Source organism: Cherax quadricarinatus, chromosome 32 (genome assembly GCF_038502225.1).
Source record: "Cherax quadricarinatus isolate ZL_2023a chromosome 32, ASM3850222v1, whole genome shotgun sequence".
NCBI lineage: Eukaryota > Metazoa > Arthropoda > Malacostraca > Decapoda > Parastacidae > Cherax > Cherax quadricarinatus.
In genome coordinates, this window is record NC_091323.1 from 19,386,653 (window position 1) to 19,407,712 (window position 21,060).

Sequence of the window (21,060 nt, forward strand, 5' to 3'; positions counted from 1 at the left end):
TTCAGGGACGTATGGGGAGGAGTATAAAGATGCGAGGAGTGGCAAGTTCCTTTGAATATTTACGGTGCTGGACCATAAGATCGTTTGCATTCTGTGCACCCCAAGAAAAATAAAACATTCTCACACACACACACACACACACACACACACACACACACCTTAAATCAGTAAATTTATTATTAAAATACCCACCATTAGTTAAAAAAAAGTCTGATATTAATGTATCTCCTAAAATTTTCTTTAGGTCCCTGTAGACATCAAGACTATGTAAAACAAGTAAACTACAAGATACAAGCCTCGGGCTGAGTTCAATTGTGTTATGTCAGTAGAACGCCACTAATTACACGACGGAGGTAAATCACCTGTAAGCCGTGAGTGATGTGTGCATGACCTATCCTTGACCTACACAGTAATCTCAGTGACGATTCTCATGAAAAGATGGGGGCTAAACACCCACACTTGTCACACACTGTATAACTTGTCACTGTCTTTAGGGCCCACTGGGCCTGCTACTTTCTAATGACATCAATAAATGTGGCCCAAAAGGTTACTGCAAGGTTTACGTCTGTTGTAAAGACTACTAAACACAGCAGCTTTCACCTCAGCATTTACCCGTTCATTACGCGGGCCAATAATACTGCTTAGGTGTCAATAAAATATGTTCGTGTGCCAGTCGTGGAGACAGGTAAACAACTAATGCTTCTTAATCAGGGGGATGAATAAACTGTGAAACAGCTCCCGCTACGAGTACATTAAGAGACAACACAACAAGAGTCGGGGGCCCAAGACTGTTCAACTGCCTCCCAGCATACATAAGGGGGATTACCAATAGACCCCTGTCTGTCTTCAAGGCGCCGGACAGGCACTTAAAGTCAGTACCTGATCAGCCAGGCTGTGGTTTTTACGTCGGTTTACGTACGGCCAGCAGTAACAGCCTGGTTGATCAGACCTTGATCCACCATGAGACCTGGTTTCATACTTAACCGAGGGGGCGTTGACCCCCGAAACCCTCTCCAGGTAAACTCCAGGTACGTCCAGCGATCAGAAATTGAGAAGCATAAAGTATATGTACACCAAGGACTAGTATTGCTCCCAGTCAACAAAAGTCCGAATCAAAGATCACAAAACAAACTCGACTATCTCTCATCAGCTTGTCAGTAAATATCTTTATCCTCAATTTGTGAACAGAATCCTGCTCTAGCAAAGCTGACTGAGGCATTAACAGACATGTCTTCATCCACTACCTACTTCTGGCATCATTCAAGAAGGGCAAGGAGAAATCAGATTCCCCTGACAGCATACATACCCACACCAAATTCCAGGAGGGTAGATGATATTAAACAGTGAAAGAGCACAGGGAGCCTCCAGCGGCTGAAGGGGGACATCTTGCCTTTCACTTATAAGGACAGTAGCGCCAGCTAGATCTCCGGATATGTTAAACCTGATACAGGTATTACAAACCTAGCTCTCCCAGTGGAAAAGAATTGTTAGAAGGTTACTTAGCTACAATAAAATAAAGTTTCTCTCACAAGCTAACCACTCCCTAAGTATCTCTGAAATAAACAGTCTTACAAGCAAACAACAATATGTCCTAGCAGGTTATAGTACTCAGTGTCAGTTTAACACTTATCGACTGAAATGTTAAAATTAAGACTTAAAAGTTCACAGAGGATCAGGCAGGCATCTCGGTAATAATACCAACCATAACGAAATCGGGAGGCCAAAACCATTGATGGATAATAAAAATATCTACCAAAGCCATTAAGGAAACATCCGTGAAATAGCCATTCAGGCACTCTTCGAGAGGACGAGTACTTGGTGCCTGGTCTAGAGAGGCTCGCGGAGGGTAAACTTGGAAAAGTGATTAGGCCAGTAGCAGGTAATTAGCATTGTCATACAAAGTAAACTGTATTTCAAATATAAGCAGCACCAGGAGGGGAAGGAGACGCACAAAACGTGGGATTTAAGTCTGGGAATAACACAGTTACCACAAGCTTCGTCTGTTGCAAAGAAATCAACGAGATAAGGGTAACTAATGCCCTAGGCAGCCTGTACCTCAGTAGTGACCAAGAATGAAACTTTTCTTCACTCTCTTCATGGTCTGATTAAGCTGGACGGAAGGCTCATGCCGGAAACCCACAAAGATCTCAAACCTGAATGTTGTTCAATACCCAGGAGCTGCATGACCCTTATGGCTTTAGAACAGTTACTTGAATATATTTATAACAGCCTAATACTCCAAAGTTGTCTCAAATTTCTAACTCCCGAGGATCATCCACGTTCCTTGAGGGAGGTACTTTATCCCGGGAGGATGGCAGAAGATGAACGCTCCTATGAAGAAGCACGAGGGAAAACGGCAGCCCACCGACCAGGGCCCCAGGCCCTTCAGGATAAGCCAGTGCAGTTATGGGAGAATGTCGGGGGGAGGGGGGACCGTGACCAATCACGGAGGTTGGAACTAGACCTCTCGAAATAAGGGGCAGGAGTCATCGATCAAACTTGGTTCACTACCAGGTTTTCCTGGCAGATGAACCTAAAGGGTTATTTCACATGAAAGAAACAAAGGAAATAATTACCCGAATGGAAAAGAGAACACAAGAAGTTGCTGGAACAGCCGACGAAGCCACAAGCACTGTGCCTGAAAACAATGTGGGGAGAGCCTCATTCTTCCTCCCGAGTCAGGATGCTGAATCTCGTAAGAAAAGTGGATCACAAAATAGCAGGATCCTGCCCACTTTGTGACTGTTGCTGCGTAGGACCTGCCTGGGTACAGGCAGTATGCCTGCCTGCTGGCTTTAGATAACATCCTTCTCTAAAATGTACACCTTGTGCAGCAAAGCACTTTCTTTGACCCATGCACTGAGGATCAATACAGTTACAAAATCGTATCACCCATATTCAGGAGTGAACGATGTCTAACTCCAGCCCACAGGTAATGTACATGTTTAAAGTGATCTTACATTTATCCCCCTGATGGCCAAATATATGGAACTAAGCCCTGCAAAGAAAAGGGAAAACAGTTCTTAATGTCAAGGTTCCTCTTCCCAAAATCGATGTCAGAAGTTCCTAACACTCAAATGTGATTACCAGGTAATTAATGTTTGTTCTTATTTTGTACAGCAGTTATATACTTGTTTAACTTATTTTTTTTTTTTTTTTTTTTTATTATCACACCGGCCGATTCCCACCAAGGCAGGGTGGCCCGAAAAAGAAAAACTTTCACCATCATTCACTCCATCACTGTCTTGCCAGAAGGGTGCTTTACACTACAGTTTTTAAACTGCAACATTAACACCCCTCCTTCAGAGTGCAGGCACTGTACTTCCCATCTCCAGGACTCAAGTCCGGCCTGCCGGTTTCCCTGAATCCCTTCATAAATGTTACTTTGCTCACACTCCAACAGCACGTCAAGTATTAAAAACCATTTGTCTCCATTCACTCCTATCAAACACGCTCAAGCATGCCTGCTGGAAGTCCAAGCCCCTCGCACACAAAACCTCCTTTACCCCCTCCCTCCAACCCTTCCTAGGCCGACCCCTACCCCGCCTTCCTTCCACTACAGACTGATACACTCTTGAAGTCATTCTGTTTCGCTCCATTCTCTCTACATGTCCGAACCACCTCAACAACCCTTCCTCAGCCCTCTGGACAACAGTTTTGGTAATCCCGCACCTCCTCCTAACTTCCAAACTACGAATTCTCTGCATTATATTCACACCACACATTGCCCTCAGACATGACATCTCCACTGCCTCCAGCCTTCTCCTCGCTGCAACATTCATCACCCACGCTTCACACCCATATAAGAGCGTTGGTAAAACTATACTCTCATACATTCCCCTCTTTGCCTCCAAGGACAAAGTTCTTTGTCTCCACAGACTCCTAAGTGCACCACTCACTCTTTTTCCCTCATCAATTCTATGATTCACCTCATCTTTCATAGACCCATCCGCTGACACGTCCACTCCCAAATATCTGAATACGTTCACCTCCTCCATACTCTCTCCCTCCAATCTGATATTCAATCTTTCATCACCTAATCTTTTTGTTATCCTCATAACCTTACTCTTTCCTGTATTCACCTTTAATTTTCTTCTTTTGCACACCCTACCAAATTCATCCACCAATCTCTGCAACTTCTCTTCAGAATCTCCCAAGAGCACAGTGTCATCAGCAAAGAGCAGCTGTGACAACTCCCACTTTGTGTGTGATTCTTTATCTTTTAACTCCACGCCTTTTGCCAAGACCCTCGCATTTACTTCTCTTACAACCCCATCTATAAATATATTAAACAACCACGGTGACATCACACATCCTTGTCTAAGGCCTACTTTTACTGGGAAAAAATTTCCCTCTTTCCTACATACTCTAACTTGAGCCTCACTATCCTCGTAAAAACTCTTCACTGCTTTCAGTAACCTACCTCCTACACCATACACTTGCAACATCTGCCACATTGCCCCCCTATCCACCCTGTCATACGCCTTTTCCAAATCCATAAATGCCACAAAGACCTCTTTAGCCTTATCTAAATACTGTTCACTTATATGTTTCACTGTAAACACCTGGTCCACACACCCCCTACCTTTCCTAAAGCCTCCTTGTTCATCTGCTATCCTATTCTCCGTCTTACTCTTAATTCTTTCAATTATAACTCTACCATACACTTTACCAGGTACACTCAACAGACTTATCCCCCTATAATTTTTGCACTCTCTTTTATCCCCTTTGCCTTTATACAAAGGAACTATGCCTGCTCTCTGCCAATCCCTAGGTACCTTACCCTCTTCCATACATTTATTAAACAATTGCACCAACCACTCCAAAACTATATCCCCACCTGCTTTTAACATTTCTATCTTTATCCCATCAATCCCAGCTGCCTTACCCCCTTTCATTTTACCTACTGCCTCACGAACTTCCCCCACACTCACAACTGGCTCTTCCTCACTCCTACAAGATGTTATTCCTCCTTGCCCTATACACGAAATCACAGCTTCCCTATCTTCATCAACATTTAACAATTCCTCAAAATATTCCTTCCATCTTCCCAATACCTCTAACTCTCCATTTAATAACTCTCCTCTCCTATTTTTAACTGACAAATCCATTTGTTCTCTAGGCTTTCTTAACTTGTTAATCTCACTCCAAAACTTTTTCTTATTTTCAACAAAATTTGTTGATAACATCTCACCCACTCTCTCATTTGCTCTCTTTTTACATTGCTTCACCACTCTCTTAACCTCTCTCTTTTTCTCCATATACTCTTCCCTCCTTGCATCACTTCTACTTTGTAAAAACTTCTCATATGCTAACTTTTTCTCCCTTACTACTCTCTTTACATCATCATTCCACCAATCGCTCCTCTTCCCTCCTGCACCCACTTTCCTGTAACCACAAACTTCTGCTGAACACTCTAACACTACATTTTTAAACCTACCCCATACCTCTTCGACCCCATTGCCTATGCTCTCATTAGCCCATCTATCCTCCAATAGCTGTTTATATCTTACCCTAACTGCCTCCTCTTTTAGTTTATAAACCTTCACCTCTCTCTTCCCTGATGCTTCTATTCTCCTTGTATCCCATCTACCTTTTACTCTCAGTGTAGCTACAACTAGAAAGTGATCTGATATATCTGTGGCCCCTCTATAAACATGTACATCCTGAAGTCTACTCAACAGTCTTTTATCTACCAATACATAATCCAACAAACTACTGTCATTTCGCCCTACATCATATCGTGTATACTTATTTATCCTCTTTTTCTTAAAATATGTATTACCTATAACTAAACCCCTTTCTATACAAAGTTCAATCAAAGGGCTCCCATTATCATTTACACCTGGCACCCCAAACTTACCTACCACACCCTCTCTACAAGTTTCTCCTACTTTAGCATTCAACTTATTATTCTCACATTTATGCTCAAGCCAACGAGACCTGATATCCAGGCATTGTTTTGTTTAGTGTGTGAAGAGAGGGCTTTACTGCCGAGTGTTATGGTGAGGAGGGCCCCCAAAGTCAGCTGGAGGCTGACTTTGGAGCCCTCCGAGGGTCGCACCATTAAACACACCAACGTAGAAGTTTTTCCACCTACAACTGAGCTCCTAAACTGAATCAAGTATTCTGCGACATTTGCTTCACTGGCAAAAGTCATGAAGCCGCAGCTATGCAGCGTAATGTGGTAAGGGATAACCCTACACATTATTAACCATATCGATATTCTTTTCAGAATCACAAAAATAAGAGCCTCTTGTTAGGTTAAAAGCAGCAGCTACTCTGGCTTCAAGAGCCAAGAGATTACCAAAAGACAGTTTTCGGTCTTACATTGTTCGTGCGCAAGTCGTCAGGACAGGTAACAATACCAGAGAAACAGAGATGATCCAAAAGAAACTGAACATTTACCTCAAAGTCCTAGCACCTCAACTAAAGAGACTTGAGGAACTAACGTTCCCAGGGACCACTAGGTACCCTACTTGGTGCACGTGGTGGGGCGAGTCCCACAGAATTACCTGAAGAAAGATTAGGAAACACTTCTGTTTAGAATAGGTACATCCAACAGCGACATCATTCAGCTAAAAATAGGTGGAGCGAGCCTCATAAATGAATACAATGGCCTTCAAGTGGAATGACAGCCACCATAACACAGCACACATACAAGGTTAGGTAAGGTTTGTTAGAAAACAGAATAAGTGTTTCCTGAAGCGGGTCTTAGTCATATGATGACCCGCAGCTGGAGCTTTTGGTCATCTGACAGAGACCTTCCGCTAGGTTACCGGTTTACCCCCTTAAATATTATGGTTATAGATATAGCCATGAGCAGACACACAAGAGGAGAGTAACCTTTCTACTCCCTTAGAAAAAGGGTCTCATAACCCCACCCCATCCTATGCCTAACAGACCGTCCAAATCTCAGCATCGCGGGTCACTGACTTTAGACAAGCAGTGATTTCAGATACAAAGAATAACGCTACTATTCTAAATAAGTTACGTTAAAAATATGACAAATCCAGGACGTTTGTGCTACAAACGTTACTAATAACAAAGATTATAAATTAAAAATCATATATAATCCGATACAGAGTTATAGTGTATAAAATGAAACTCAGGAACAAGAGATGATAAAAGTTAGATGAACAGAAACAATGACAAGTAAGGTAAATAAGAACAAAAAGAGTGGACGAAACAAAAGACATACGTAGGGAGTAGAGAAGGTGGAAGAAATGGAAAAAAAAACAAGAGTCAAAAAAGGAAAGAGGAAGGGAGAGAATGTGGGGAGGAAACTAGAGATAATAGAGGCGAGAAGAAAAGTAGGAGCAATGTGGCGTGTCAGGAATGTATAGAATCTCCACCAATGATGTGCAAACTGTCCACACTCCAGTGTACACTGATGTGCAAACTGTCCACACTCCAGTGTACACTGATGTGCAAACTGTCCACACTCCAGTGTACACTGATGTGCAAACTGTCCACACTCCAGTGTACACTGATGTGCAAACTGTCCACACTCCAGTGTACACTGATGTGCAAACTGTCCACACTCCAGTGTACACTGATGTGCAAGCTGTCCACACTCCAGTGTACACTGATGTGCAAACTGTCCACACTCCAGTGTACACTGATGTGCAAGCTGTCCACACTCCAGTGTACACTGATGTGCAAGCTGTCCACACTCCAGTGTACACTGATGTGCAAGCTGTCCACACTCCAGTGTACACTGATGTGCAAGCTGTCCACACTCCAGTGTACACTGATGTGCAAGCTGTCCACACTCCAGTGTACACTGATGTGCAAGCTGTCCACACTCCAGTGTACACTGATGTGCAAGCTGTCCACACTCCAGTGTACACTGATGTGCAAGCTGTCCACACTCCAGTGTACACTGATGTGCAAGCTGTCCACACTCCAGTGTACACTGATGTGCAAGCTGTCCACACTCCAGTGTACACTGATGTGCAAGCTGTCCACACTCCAGTGTACACTGATGTGCAAGCTGTCCACACTCCAGTGTACACTGATGTGCAAGCTGTCCACACTCCAGTGTACACTGATGTGCAAGCTGTCCACACTCCAGTGTACACTGATGTGCAAGCTGTCCACACTCCAGTGTACACTGATGTGCAAGCTGTCCACACTCCAGTGTACACTGATGTGCAAGCTGTCCACACTCCAGTGTACACTGATGTGCAAGCTGTCCACACTCCAGTGTACACTGATGTGCAAGCTGTCCACACTCCAGTGTACACTGATGTGCAAGCTGTCCACACTCCAGTGTACACTGATGTGCAAGCTGTCCACACTCCAGTGTACACTGATGTGCAAGCTGTCCACACTCCAGTGTACACTGATGTGCAAGCTGTCCACACTCCAGTGTACACTGATGTGCAAGCTGTCCACACTCCAGTGTACACTGATGTGCAAGCTGTCCACACTCCAGTGTACACTGATGTGCAAGCTGTCCACACTCCAGTGTACACTGATGTGCAAGCTGTCCACACTCCAGTGTACACTGATGTGCAAGCTGTCCACACTCCAGTGTACACTGATGTGCAAGCTGTCCACACTCCAGTGTACACTGATGTGCAAGCTGTCCACACTCCAGTGTACACTGATGTGCAAGCTGTCCACACTCCAGTGTACACTGATGTGCAAGCTGTCCACACTCCAGTGTACACTGATGTGCAAGCTGTCCACACTCCAGTGTACACTGATGTGCAAGCTGTCCACACTCCAGTGTACACTGATGTGCAAGCTGTCCACACTCCAGTGTACACTGATGTGCAAGCTGTCCACACTCCAGTGTACACTGATGTGCAAGCTGTCCACACTCCAGTGTACACTGATGTGCAAGCTGTCCACACTCCAGTGTACACTGATGTGCAAGCTGTCCACACTCCAGTGTACACTGATGTGCAAGCTGTCCACACTCCAGTGTACACTGATGTGCAAGCTGTCCACACTCCAGTGTACACTGATGTGCAAGCTGTCCACACTCCAGTGTACACTGATGTGCAAGCTGTCCACACTCCAGTGTACACTGATGTGCAAGCTGTCCACACTCCAGTGTACACTGATGTGCAAGCTGTCCACACTCCAGTGTACACTGATGTGCAAGCTGTCCACACTCCAGTGTACACTGATGTGCAAGCTGTCCACACTCCAGTGTACACTGATGTGCAAGCTGTCCACACTCCAGTGTACACTGATGTGCAAGCTGTCCACACTCCAGTGTACACTGATGTGCAAGCTGTCCACACTCCAGTGTACACTGATGTGCAAGCTGTCCACACTCCAGTGTACACTGATGTGCAAGCTGTCCACACTCCAGTGTACACTGATGTGCAAGCTGTCCACACTCCAGTGTACACTGATGTGCAAGCTGTCCACACTCCAGTGTACACTGATGTGCAAGCTGTCCACACTCCAGTGTACACTGATGTGCAAGCTGTCCACACTCCAGTGTACACTGATGTGCAAGCTGTCCACACTCCAGTGTACACTGATGTGCAAGCTGTCCACACTCCAGTGTACACTGATGTGCAAGCTGTCCACACTCCAGTGTACACTGATGTGCAAGCTGTCCACACTCCAGTGTACACTGATGTGCAAGCTGTCCACACTCCAGTGTACACTGATGTGCAAGCTGTCCACACTCCAGTGTACACTGATGCAAGTTGCCCACACTCCAGTGTACACTGATGCAAGTTGCCCTCACTCCATTGTATAGTGATGCGAGTTGCCCACACTCCAGTGTGCAGTCTACCTACCTGGAGGGTATTCCGGGGATCAACGCCCCCGCGGCCCAGTCCATGGCCAGACCTCCCGGTGGATCAGGGCCTGATTAACTAGGCTGTTACTGCTGGCAGCTGGTCACACGTAGTCCAATTTATGAATCACAGTCAGGCTGATCCGACACTGACTTTGGGTATCTGTCCAGCTCCCTCTTGAAGGCAGCCTGGGGTTTATTGGTAATTCTCATTATGACTGATGGGAAGCTGCTGAACAGTTTTGGGCACCGGACACTTACTGTGTTTTGCCTTAGTGTACTAATGGCGCCTCTACTTTTCATTGGGGTTATTTTGCACCGCCTGCCAAGTGTTTTGCTTTCGTAGGGAGTGATTTCTGTGTGCATGTTAGGGGCCAGTCCCTCTCCGATTTTTCAGAGGTACATTATGATGTACCTCTCGCCTGCGCTCCAGCGACTACAAGTGCTTCCAAGCGTTCCCAGTAGTTAAGTTGTTTGATGGCACTTATACGTGCAGTAAAGGTTCTCTGTACATTCTCTAGATCTGCAATTTCACCTGCCTTGAATGGAGATGTTAATGTACAACAGTACTCCAGCCTAGAAAGAACAAGTGATTTAAATAGGATCATCTATGGCTTGGCATCTCGTCTTGAATATTCTTATTATCCAGCTTATAATTTTCCTCGCAAATGTGATAGTGGCACTGTTGTGATCCTTGAAGGTGAGACCCTCAAACATTACCACTCCCAGGCCCTTCACATTACTTTTCCGCTCTACTGTGTGACTATAGAGTTTGTAGTATACTCAGTTCTAGCTATTATTTCCTCCAGTTTTCCATAACGGAGTAGTTGGAATTTGTCTTCATTGAAAATCACATTGTTCTCCGCTGCCCATCGGAAAATTTGGTTTATTATCTTCACGGAGGTTTACAGTGTCCTCAATGAATGACACTCGTGCAGATCCTAGTATCGTCTGCAAAGGTTGATGCGGTGCTTTGGTTTACATCTCTATCTACGTCTGATATGAGAATGAGGAACAGGATGGGGGCGAGTATTGTGCCTCCTGGAACAGAGCTCTTCACTATGGCGGCTTCCGATTTAACTCTGTTTACCACTACTCTGCGTTCGATTGGTTAGAAAGATGAAGATTCATCCGCCCACTTTGCCAGTTATCCCTTTAGCACGCATTTTGTGTGCTATTACACCATGATCATACTTGTCAAAGGCTTTTGCAAAACGTGTGCATACTACAACTGTATTCTGTGTCTTCCAGTGCATCCAATACCGTATCAGTAGTTACGAGAGGCAGTAGCTACCTGCTCTGAACCCTGGACTGTACAACTGTTGGGAATCCAAGTGGTTAGAACTCTTTCCAAGATTTTTATGATGTGGGACGTTAGAGCTATGGGCCTAGTTCTTAGCCAACTGGTTTGCTGCCACCTTTATGGAGTGGGGCTATATCCGTTGTTTTTAGTGACTGGAATTTCACATGTGTGTATGCTCCTTCTCCATAGCATACTCAGGGCCAGCGAAAGGGGTTTCTTGCAATTCTTAATGAACACAGTTCCACGAGTCTGGAACTGGGGCTGAGTACATGGGCATGTCGTCGATGACTCTCAAAGGCTAGTGAAGTTAGGGTTATGTCAGAAATTTGGCATACTTTGAAGGGGTTTTGAGGCTCATTTATGAAAAAATTATTTGAACTGTCGATCTTTAGACTGATTAATGGTTAGGTAAACACATTCGTATTGAAATTTCAGTATCTCACCGATTTCCTTGTTATCTGTGCAAGTTCCATCTTGTCTGAGTTGGGGCCCTAATACTAGATACTGTTTTTGGCAAATGAAAAGAAATATTTCGAATTTCTTTCAATTTCACTAATCGCTTTTAGCTCCTTCCGTCTCTCCTGGATCCTGCACGAGTCCTTTATGCTCAATATTTTTCACTTCCTTAGTTAACGCTTCCTTAGTTAACGCTTCCTTCCGTGTTTCAGATAATCTAGCGTTCTTGAGGAGCTCAGTGATTCTTCGCCTTCTCTTGTAGAGGGAGCGTCTCTCTCCAGTTTACTTCTCTTTTTTTTTCTTAGGAGAATATGCTTGAACATACTTCAGCTGCCAGGAAGTTGATCTTTTCAAGGCAGTGATGCGAGTTCCCCAAACTCCTGTGTACAGTGATGTGAGTGGCCCGCACTCCAGTGTACAATGATGTGAATTGCCTACACTCCAGTGTAGTGATAAGAGTTGTCCACACTCCAGTGTTCAGTCACACTTGTAATATGGTGACAATTTTAGTGCCCACTGTATTTGTGCCTTCATGTCAGCACAGGTGTGAAGCAACTTCCCATGTTTATAATGCTCATGATGTCAGCACAGGTGTGAAGCAACTCCCACGTTTGTATTTCTCATGATATCACCATAGGTGAAACATCGTCACTCTTCATACATTAATGATTAACCGTGATCAATAGTCATACTGCACAAGATAAACAATGGAAGAACATTTGCAGAGAATAACTTTGGTAAGTTTCAACTGTGGAACAATGACTAGAGAAATGAGACGCTTGTACAATATTTGGGTATCTTTATTCTGTAAATGTTTCGCCAGCCAGTGGAAGCTCTTCTTTAGTCCTATGCCGAGAAAAGTGGCAGATGAGTAGTTGAGGTAATCAGTCCCTCAGTTTGGAGTTTATATCTTGCCAAAACGTTTCCAGAATAAAGATACCCAAAAGTTGTACATGTCTCATTTATGAACCTGTCGGTTTTTTAACTATTTATCCAAACTGACTAGAGTACCTTATTCCAGAGGTGAATCGTCTCAAAGTGATTCTCTCCAAATTGTTTATCTTGTACCTGTGATCAATAACAGTCAAACTACCTAAAGCTCTCACTTAAGAGGCACCTAAGTTCATTTTTCCACTCTAATCTACATTGTCTATAATTATTATCGCATTTGCTTTGTCTGGTTTCGTAAGACGAAGTCTAGGATTTTACCATGAATTAAGGAGAGAACCTAGTCTTCATCTTACGAAAGCAGACAAAGGAAATGCGATAATAATTATGGATAAGGTAGATTATAGTGGAAAAATTAACATGTTATTAGGAGACAGGAGGAAACTCGTGCGCCTCTTAAACAACAACATTAATCCTTGTTCTAGATCTCACATTTCAGATTTAGGAAAGCAACATATTTTGAGTTTAAATTTAAGCCAATCATGGATTCATTTCAAACAATGTGATTGTACTGCATTGCATTTTTTAAATTATAACATGATTAATGCCCATAAAAAAACAAAAGGCTTTTTATTCCTTTGAGGAAAACTGTTGAAGGTTTGAAAGGAAAAGATGTTAGATGTCGCCCGAACTTCCTAGTATGAAAGACATTTTAATTCTGTAGTCTTACCCAAATGACACCACAAATACAATATAATTAATCAGATAAAAATGTACTGTAAATTTTCAGCAATCAGAATGCATTAAATTTTGAAAATATGCCTTCACTACAAGTTTAAGGAAATTATAAACCGGGAAGGGAAATATCTAAGACTCGACATTGATTAAAGGGACACAAACCTCACAACACAAACAAGAGGCTTGGGAAGACATCTTGCTACGTCACAGCAAGAGGGTATGACACACCTGTACCACCACCATTTAACCACGGTCACAGCAGTCTACAACAGATGGACAACATCCTTGCAACTCCTCACTGTTGAGAAGTGACTGACGTACTGGGCAAGGATCTATCAGGTGGTCTCGCTAAACAAAGGGGAAACTATCTAAATCACAATTCCAGTGAGGTTAGGTGACTATTCACCCCACTACTGCCGTATCACTATAGGCAACCACTGTTCACTCTTGGTAAGGCCAAGGTTATGGGGGCATGGATTGGTTGGTTTGTCAGGGTATGGCCTATCGACTAAACAAGGGTCATGTCACCTATACACCAGCAATCAAGAATACTTCAATTCATAAAATATGAATCAAAGCAAACTCAGCGCACATATAGGCATACACCTTTCGGTGTGTGTATATACTGCTGCTGGTGGCATATGTGGGTAGGATATATAAAAAAAAACTACCTAAACCAGTTTAAGGCACAGGTAGCAGGACTGCGGAGTACTATGGGAAAAATTTGTAACTGCTAGCATGTACTGGGGTGCAAAATGTGTGCAATGAGATCGACAGAAAAAAAAGTTATTTTTACAGGAATATCAGGAATAAGGAGGAAACAGAAGGGAAGAGAGGGATTTTGGATGACAAAGGGCCGCAGTAAGCGGTTTTGGGGACAATCGGAAGAAGCAAGTGGAAAACCTGAGCGTGGAGTGCAGGGTAGTAGCCTGTAGGTGGGCATGGTGCAGGGCAGCAGGGGCAGGGAGGGATCACGACAACCCAGGCAGTATTTACAGAGTGGGGCAGCTTGGCCGGAGACTTACAGATCTATCATGAACTGGTAGGGCAGCCCTGTGAGAAAGCTGCAAGGAAGCAAGGCGAATGGAAAGTAAGACATGTCAATTACCATTCTACAAACAATAATTCAATTAATCCCTAGTCAAAAACAATAATTTTTCTAAACTTGCTATATAATTCGATATAGGTAGCCAATTCTATAACTTCTAAATTAGTGGAGCTATTACAAATGAATCTAGATAAAATACTGTAAACACGAGGCTACAAAATACTATATGAGAACAAATTAAGTTATGTTGAAAAGAAACATTAAGTTCTCATGATTAAAACAATGCTCCCATCAAAGTGGTACTTCTAAATCACTACTCTCCAATTATACTCATTAACAAACTATTTCTAATGCAAATTGAGGTTTCAAAAAATCTACCTACTCTTTATTAAGTAACTCATGCATAAAAGATTATTATTATATATATATATATATATATATATATATATATATATATATATATATATATATATATATATATATATATATATATATATTTATATTATGTCGTGCCGAATAGGTAAAACGCGATTATGGCTTAAATAGCAACGTTCTTCTTGCCGAATAAGGTAAGCGAAAATGTGTATACAAGTATACAATAATTTCGCAAAAATCATTCTGAACCTAACGAAAAAAAATATATTTCATTGTTTTTTTTATTATTAAATTATTGTAAATTATATCAAATATATTTTGTTGGATTAGGCTAAATTAAACTGCGCGTGTTATAAGGTTAGGTAACTTTTGTAAGGGTCTTTTGATACAAAATTATTAATTTTTATATTAACATAAATGAAAAAAATATTTCTTTAAACGTATAAGAGAAACTTTTTTTTAGAAAGGACTTAATTTTAAACAAGTTCTTGCTAAATGACCAGTTTTACCTATTCTGAACGACATTATATATATATATATATATATATATATATATATATATATATATATATATATATATATACATATATATATATATAAAATACATACACACACTGGGAACTTGCGCACTGCCACTACACATTTTAAATGTTTATACGTATATGGTGGGTACTTTTGCGGTGGCAGGTGTATATGCACAGTTCGGGCCCCCTCAGTGGGCATACTGTACACCCTGCATGTTCGTACAAAGATGGTTTATATACATCATAGAATGCGTTATTTACATGCTAGGGCATCTCTGCACAGATTAAGGGATCACTGACCAAATTAGAGCATCACTGAGCATAGCAGGTTAAGGCATGGCTGCGCGTAATAGGATATTAATAGGGTGTCAGCGCACATGCCAGGGTGTTACTACATACGCTAGGGTATCACCTCATAAGTTTAGGGTATCAGCGTGCACAATAGGATATTACTGCGCATAAAAGGGCATCACTGGGTATGTTTGGCCGTCGCGGCGCATCCTTGGGTCACTGCGCCATATCAGGCAATTACTGCGCATGTTGGTGGTATCAAGGCACATGCTAGGGTATCACTGTGCACTGCCTCCACGCAGGTTAGGGTACTAATTTTAGTTTTGGGGCATGAGTACACATATGGGGGTATTTCTGAATATTTTCGTGTATTAATCATACTGAGTATCACTGCAGATGATTAAGTACCTCAGCACGTATCAACTGTCTGATAAATGATAACTGCGGTATGAATGACGGGTGAAAATTGATGAATGATTGATAACTGAAGTATTAATCATGGATGAAAACTGATGAAAGATGTATAACTGTTGGATAATAACCGATGAAGTATGAATGATAAATACTAATAAATGAATTATGGATGTTAACCGAAGGATAATCGAGAAATAATTGATGATAATCGATGAATGGTGTATGACAAATGATGAATGATTGATAACAGAGAATGATTATTGATCGGTGATAATCTATTATGGATGATGGATGATAAATGATGGGTATACCTGGAGTATACCTGGAGAGGGTTTCCGGGGTCAACGCCCCCGTGGCCCGGTCTAAGAGCAGGCTTCGTGATAATCGATGATGGATAATTGATGTGTAATAGGTGATGAATGATGGATAATATAATCGATGAATTATGAATGAAAATCGATAATAGATGATGGATAATTTATGAATTGATAAAGGATTATTGATGGATGATAATGAATGACTGATGATAATCTGTGAATGAACGATAATTGGTGAATGATTATTGCAGCTTGGATAATTATATAACTAGATTATAATCGGTGAATGGATGATAACTGATGAATGATTGAGCATGAATGATAACTGAATAAAGCATGAATAATTGATGAATAAAACACGGATGATAACCAATAAAAAAATGGATGATAATTGACGAGTGGTAATCGATAACTGATGAATGAGGGACAATAAATTACATTCATGGAGCGCTACACCCGCAGGGGTCATATACAACATTGCCGGGGGGGGGGGCACGTTAAGCTATCAAGTACGATCCAAGGGAGGAGAGGTCAGGTCCAGTTCCTTGAATCAAGAGCCCTTCACTGGCATGAAGGAGCCTCAACCCCCACCCTTGATGGGATGACGGATGATGATCATTATTGATTTCATGGGAGATGCGCTGCAGAATGGGATGTAACCAGGTTTGATTCGAGGAAAGAAGAATGGCTCCGATTCCTTGAAGGTGCATGTTTATTAATGTATATTTAAGATTACTGGGCAGGGCATGGTATAACTGCGTACGATATGGTATAACTGCGTAGGGTATGGTATCATGGTGCAGGGCATGGGTATGACTACGCACTGTGCGCATTTGAGTGCCAATGCGCCTTTTCGTATGTTAATGCACGTATTCAAGTACCGCCATAACTACCTAAGTGTTGTTGTCTGTGTGAACTAGTAAGTCACTATGGACGGACCGTCTTCACAATATAACGTCATAATCCGCACTCTTATATTTACACGTGATCCACATCATCGTTCTCGTGTATGTCAACATTCACGTCGAAGGAAGAACGTACTTTCAACTTCGGTAGAGAATAAAAAGTTACTAAAACCCAGAACTTTGAAGAGGAACCTTATATGGGGTATACCAGGAGGAGGTTTCGGGGAGTTAACGCCCCCGCAGCCCGGTCCGTGACCAGGCCTCGTGGTGGATCAGAGTCTGATCAACCAGGCTGTTACTGCTGGCCGTTTAGCGATTCGGAGAAACGAAGGGACACGTAGCCAGAAACGAAGGGAAAGCGGTTTCCAGAACTAGAAGAAGGAAGCTGAGGAAGGTTGAAGCAGGGTCAGGCAACAGAAATAGCTTTGCTTTTCTTCAGGACAAGTCTGCATGCAAGAAAATATTCCAGTCGTTGAAGATTATCAGATTCGATATATGGCTCGGGCTTTCTGTAATAGGGCTAAGAAGACAAGACAGAAGGTGTCTCTCTCTCTGGAACAGGTGTAGGCGATGTAGTGAACAGGTTAGATAACATGTTAGGTAATGAAAATAACTATTATCTGCCCTAGTGCTGATTGAGGAAATCAGTCCCTCAGCCTGGAGTCGATGTAATCAGTCCATCAGTCTCTAAAAGGAATACATCATTTGCGCGAAGTGGATTATATACTGTAGACAGGCGAGGTGAAGCAGTCGTAGGCGATATCACAGTAGATTAATCCACATGTGGAAGTAGGTCATGCCTATAGGTTATGCAAGTGAAGAATTTCCTGTATCAAGATCCCAAGATGTTTCTGTGTCTGACAGGAATGTAGATAAATGATTCAGCGAACCGACAAGATTGATGGACTGATTACATCGACTCTAGGCTGAGAGACTGATTACCTCAAACTCCTGATCTCCACCATTCTTTTGTTTAGGACTGATGAAGCCATTGTGTGGCGAAACTTTTCCTCAATAAAGATACCCAAGTGTTGCACATGTGTCTAATTCATCAACTTGTCGGTTCTCTGAACCATTTATCTACATTCCTGTCTTGTAGATGTTATTTGTATTGTTAATTAAGGTGTGGACGTAGGAAAGCCATTTTCAGATTTCTTAAAGTTGCTTCTGGAGAGGTGGTAAAGTTGTGTTTTGTTTCCAAAGGTGAATTTGTGTGGTTTGATGAACTCAAGTACTTGTGTTAGCGTTAAACGATGTGGTGACATACAGACAAACCTGACAGTCCCAGCCCAGAGCCCTTTATACAGCTCCGTGCAAGTCATATATAGTATCACCATTAGATGGAGAGGTGCAGGTTAGGTTGTCCCATGTAGGTGTACTGGAATGGGTGTCTTCCTCATCCTCTCCTTCGGAAAAGGATTGTGTCTTCATAGGTACTGGCAGGTGCCTGTGATTTATCAGTGGTGTGATGTGCTGGTGGATTGTCAGCTGGCTGAGAGACGTAGGAGGCGGTGGATGAATCAGTATAGTCTTCGTTGTCGTCGATGGAAGCAGTTGGGGGTGGTACAAGAGCAGCTGCTTGGCCAGGAGGAGATAGGTCTGCAGGTGTAGTAAAGTTCACAACGTTGGGCACAATCCTGAAAATGTCGGCCGAATGTGTGGAGTCAGGGAAGATGAAGGGAGGCATGTTTAGTCGGAAGACTTCGTTGATAGTAAAGTGCACCAGGGTTTGCAGCATTTGCAAGGTGTGCATACACCATACAATACAGCACATCTCTCCACAGGGAGTGGAAAGAGGGAGATACTGGGAGAAGGAGACTTGTGTTGCCTAGAGAATCTTGGTAGTATCAGATTGAGTTCAGTAATGGCATCATATATAGGAGATCTTGAGGTGTTCTTAAGGTCTATTTGAATCTTCTTAGTTATTTCTTTTCGTAGTGGGCACTTAGCTGCAAGAGTATGATTACCTTTGCAGTAAAGGCATGCTGGAGCAGTGGTGGCAGTGCAGGATTTGAAATTGTGGCCTTCTTTCCCACAGTTGGAACCGAATTTCCTGTTCTTGATGGGGCAGTCCTTGGTAGTGTGGTTGTAAGAGTAGCAGGTCCAGCAAGGGGAGACGTGTTTGTAGCGTTTTAGTTCGATGTGGCTTCGGTGTGTGGTAATAAGAGATGGCCAATCCGTCAAAGAGAACTTGGCCAGTCATGGAGTTGTCTGAGAAAGTGATTTTCATTATGGAGGAGGCGTTAGGATTCTTGGTAATACTGTCTACCGAGGTCCAGGTATTCGGTTCCTTGATAGATGTCTTCAGTGCTTCATTGGAGACACACACAACGATCTTGTCAAGTCGCTTCACAAAGACGGATCGTTTCGTCTTCAAGAATGGAAATGAAGATATGGTAAATGGTCGGTCTTGTTGGGTCTTCATAGCAGAGTTGTCCATAAGCTTGGATGCTTCAGTACCGTCAGTACAGACGACAATGAAGGAGTCCTTCAACGAGTGAATCAGGTCCTTACAGCGGTAGCTAAACTTAGCTTGGAGTCATTAATTACTCCATTTGCTGGTTTGATTGTCACACAATACAACAGCATCGTGTGAAAGAAAAGGTGGTGCTTGTAGGATATAGGTTCCCCTCCCCAATGGGGATCGAAGGGAGACTTCTTGAAAAGGAGCAGCTGTTACCTGCCTATGGCGAGGTCGCAGTGCGAATGTGTAAGAGAGTGAATGTGTGAGTGTGTGTGTGAGTGTGTGTGTGTGTGTGTGTGTGTGTGTGTGTGTGTGTGTGTGTGTGTGTGTGTGTGTGTGTGTGTGTGTGTGTGTGTGTGTGTGTGTGTGTGTGTGAGTGTGAGTGTGTGTGTACACAAGTGAGTGTGTTTCTGATGTGCTTGCTGGTAACCTTTATGCTGTTTGCAGATACAGTAGATGGTAATACACACTGACGTATAACTGCTGTGCACAAACAGCTGACTACATCCACTCCTTATCCCTCTCTCTCTGTTCTCTACCCTCTCTTCCTCCCTCCCTCCCTCGTTCTGTCGCTTCTCTCTCAGTGAGACTTGAGGAGCATTGCCCACGGCCGCACTGCCTTCCACGCACTCAAGAGTATGTGGGCGTGTGTGACAACTTGAACCAACAAACATGCCACCTTAACACACACACACACACACATATACACATTCTCCACCTGCTCACCACAACTCCACACTTACCAACATAATCACCCACAGCGTCGCCGCTATCATTAGAATTCCAATCATCACTCCATCTCGTTTAAAACCCACCCCTGTAACTATACCATCACTCTAGGCTTTATCTGATAGCCTGTAACTCTCCTAGCCAACGGTGAACCTACCTGAAGTCGCTTCCAGAGGTCACCGCCCCCGCGGCCCGGTCCCAGACCAGGCTTCCTGGATGCTGGCCTGATCAATCAAGCTGTTGTCCTCCGCCCGTAGTCCAACGTTTGCATCACAACCCTGCTGACCAGGAACTGTATTTGGAGAATCTGTCGAGTTCCCTCTCGAAGACAGCTAGGGGTTTGCAGATAAACTCTCTTACATATGAAGGGATAGTGTCGAAGAGCAGTGGATTCGCTCATCTGATATATCCTTCACCGTCCGCCAAGCCTCCTGTCGTTATAAGTAGCAATATCGGTGTGCATCACTGGCTGGCATCTCCTTGTTCTGAAGATTCTAGTTATTCACCTTATCATTTTCCTTGCGGTTGCGATAACACTGTTGTACTCCTTGAGCGTGAAATCTTCTGTAATTATTGCTCCCAGGTCTTTCACTTTGACTTACGTTCTGTAAGTAGTTTGATTATACCTTGCAGTCCGACCTGTTTTTTTTTATTTCCTCCATTCTTCCGGGACGTAGTAACCGGAATTTGTCCTCACTGACAAATCTTGTAGTCAGTGGCCCACTGGAAGACTTCGTTTAAATCAGCCAGGACGCTCACTTTGTCTTCTATGGATGCCACTTTCATACAAATTCTAGGATCGTCCGCCTCGATGTCAAATATGAGAATAAGAAAAGAGT

At 43.0% G+C, this 21,060-nt stretch overlaps 1 protein-coding gene across 8 annotated transcripts in view; it reads right to left on the reverse strand.

The window, feature by feature from the left end:
- Positions 1-21,060, reverse strand: part of LOC128690315 (ATP-sensitive inward rectifier potassium channel 12) — a 569,607-nt gene that overhangs the window by 152,819 nt on the left and 395,728 nt on the right. For 3 of the 8 annotated variants that reach the window (XM_053778974.2, XM_053778975.2, XM_053778978.2), the window contains exon 2: positions 14,180-14,218. The exons of the other annotated variants lie outside the window; for them this stretch is intronic. In XM_053778974.2, the coding sequence (XP_053634949.1) occupies positions 14,180-14,218 (39 nt within the window). The remainder of the gene's footprint in view (positions 1-14,179; positions 14,219-21,060) is intronic. 8 annotated transcript variants of the gene reach the window in all.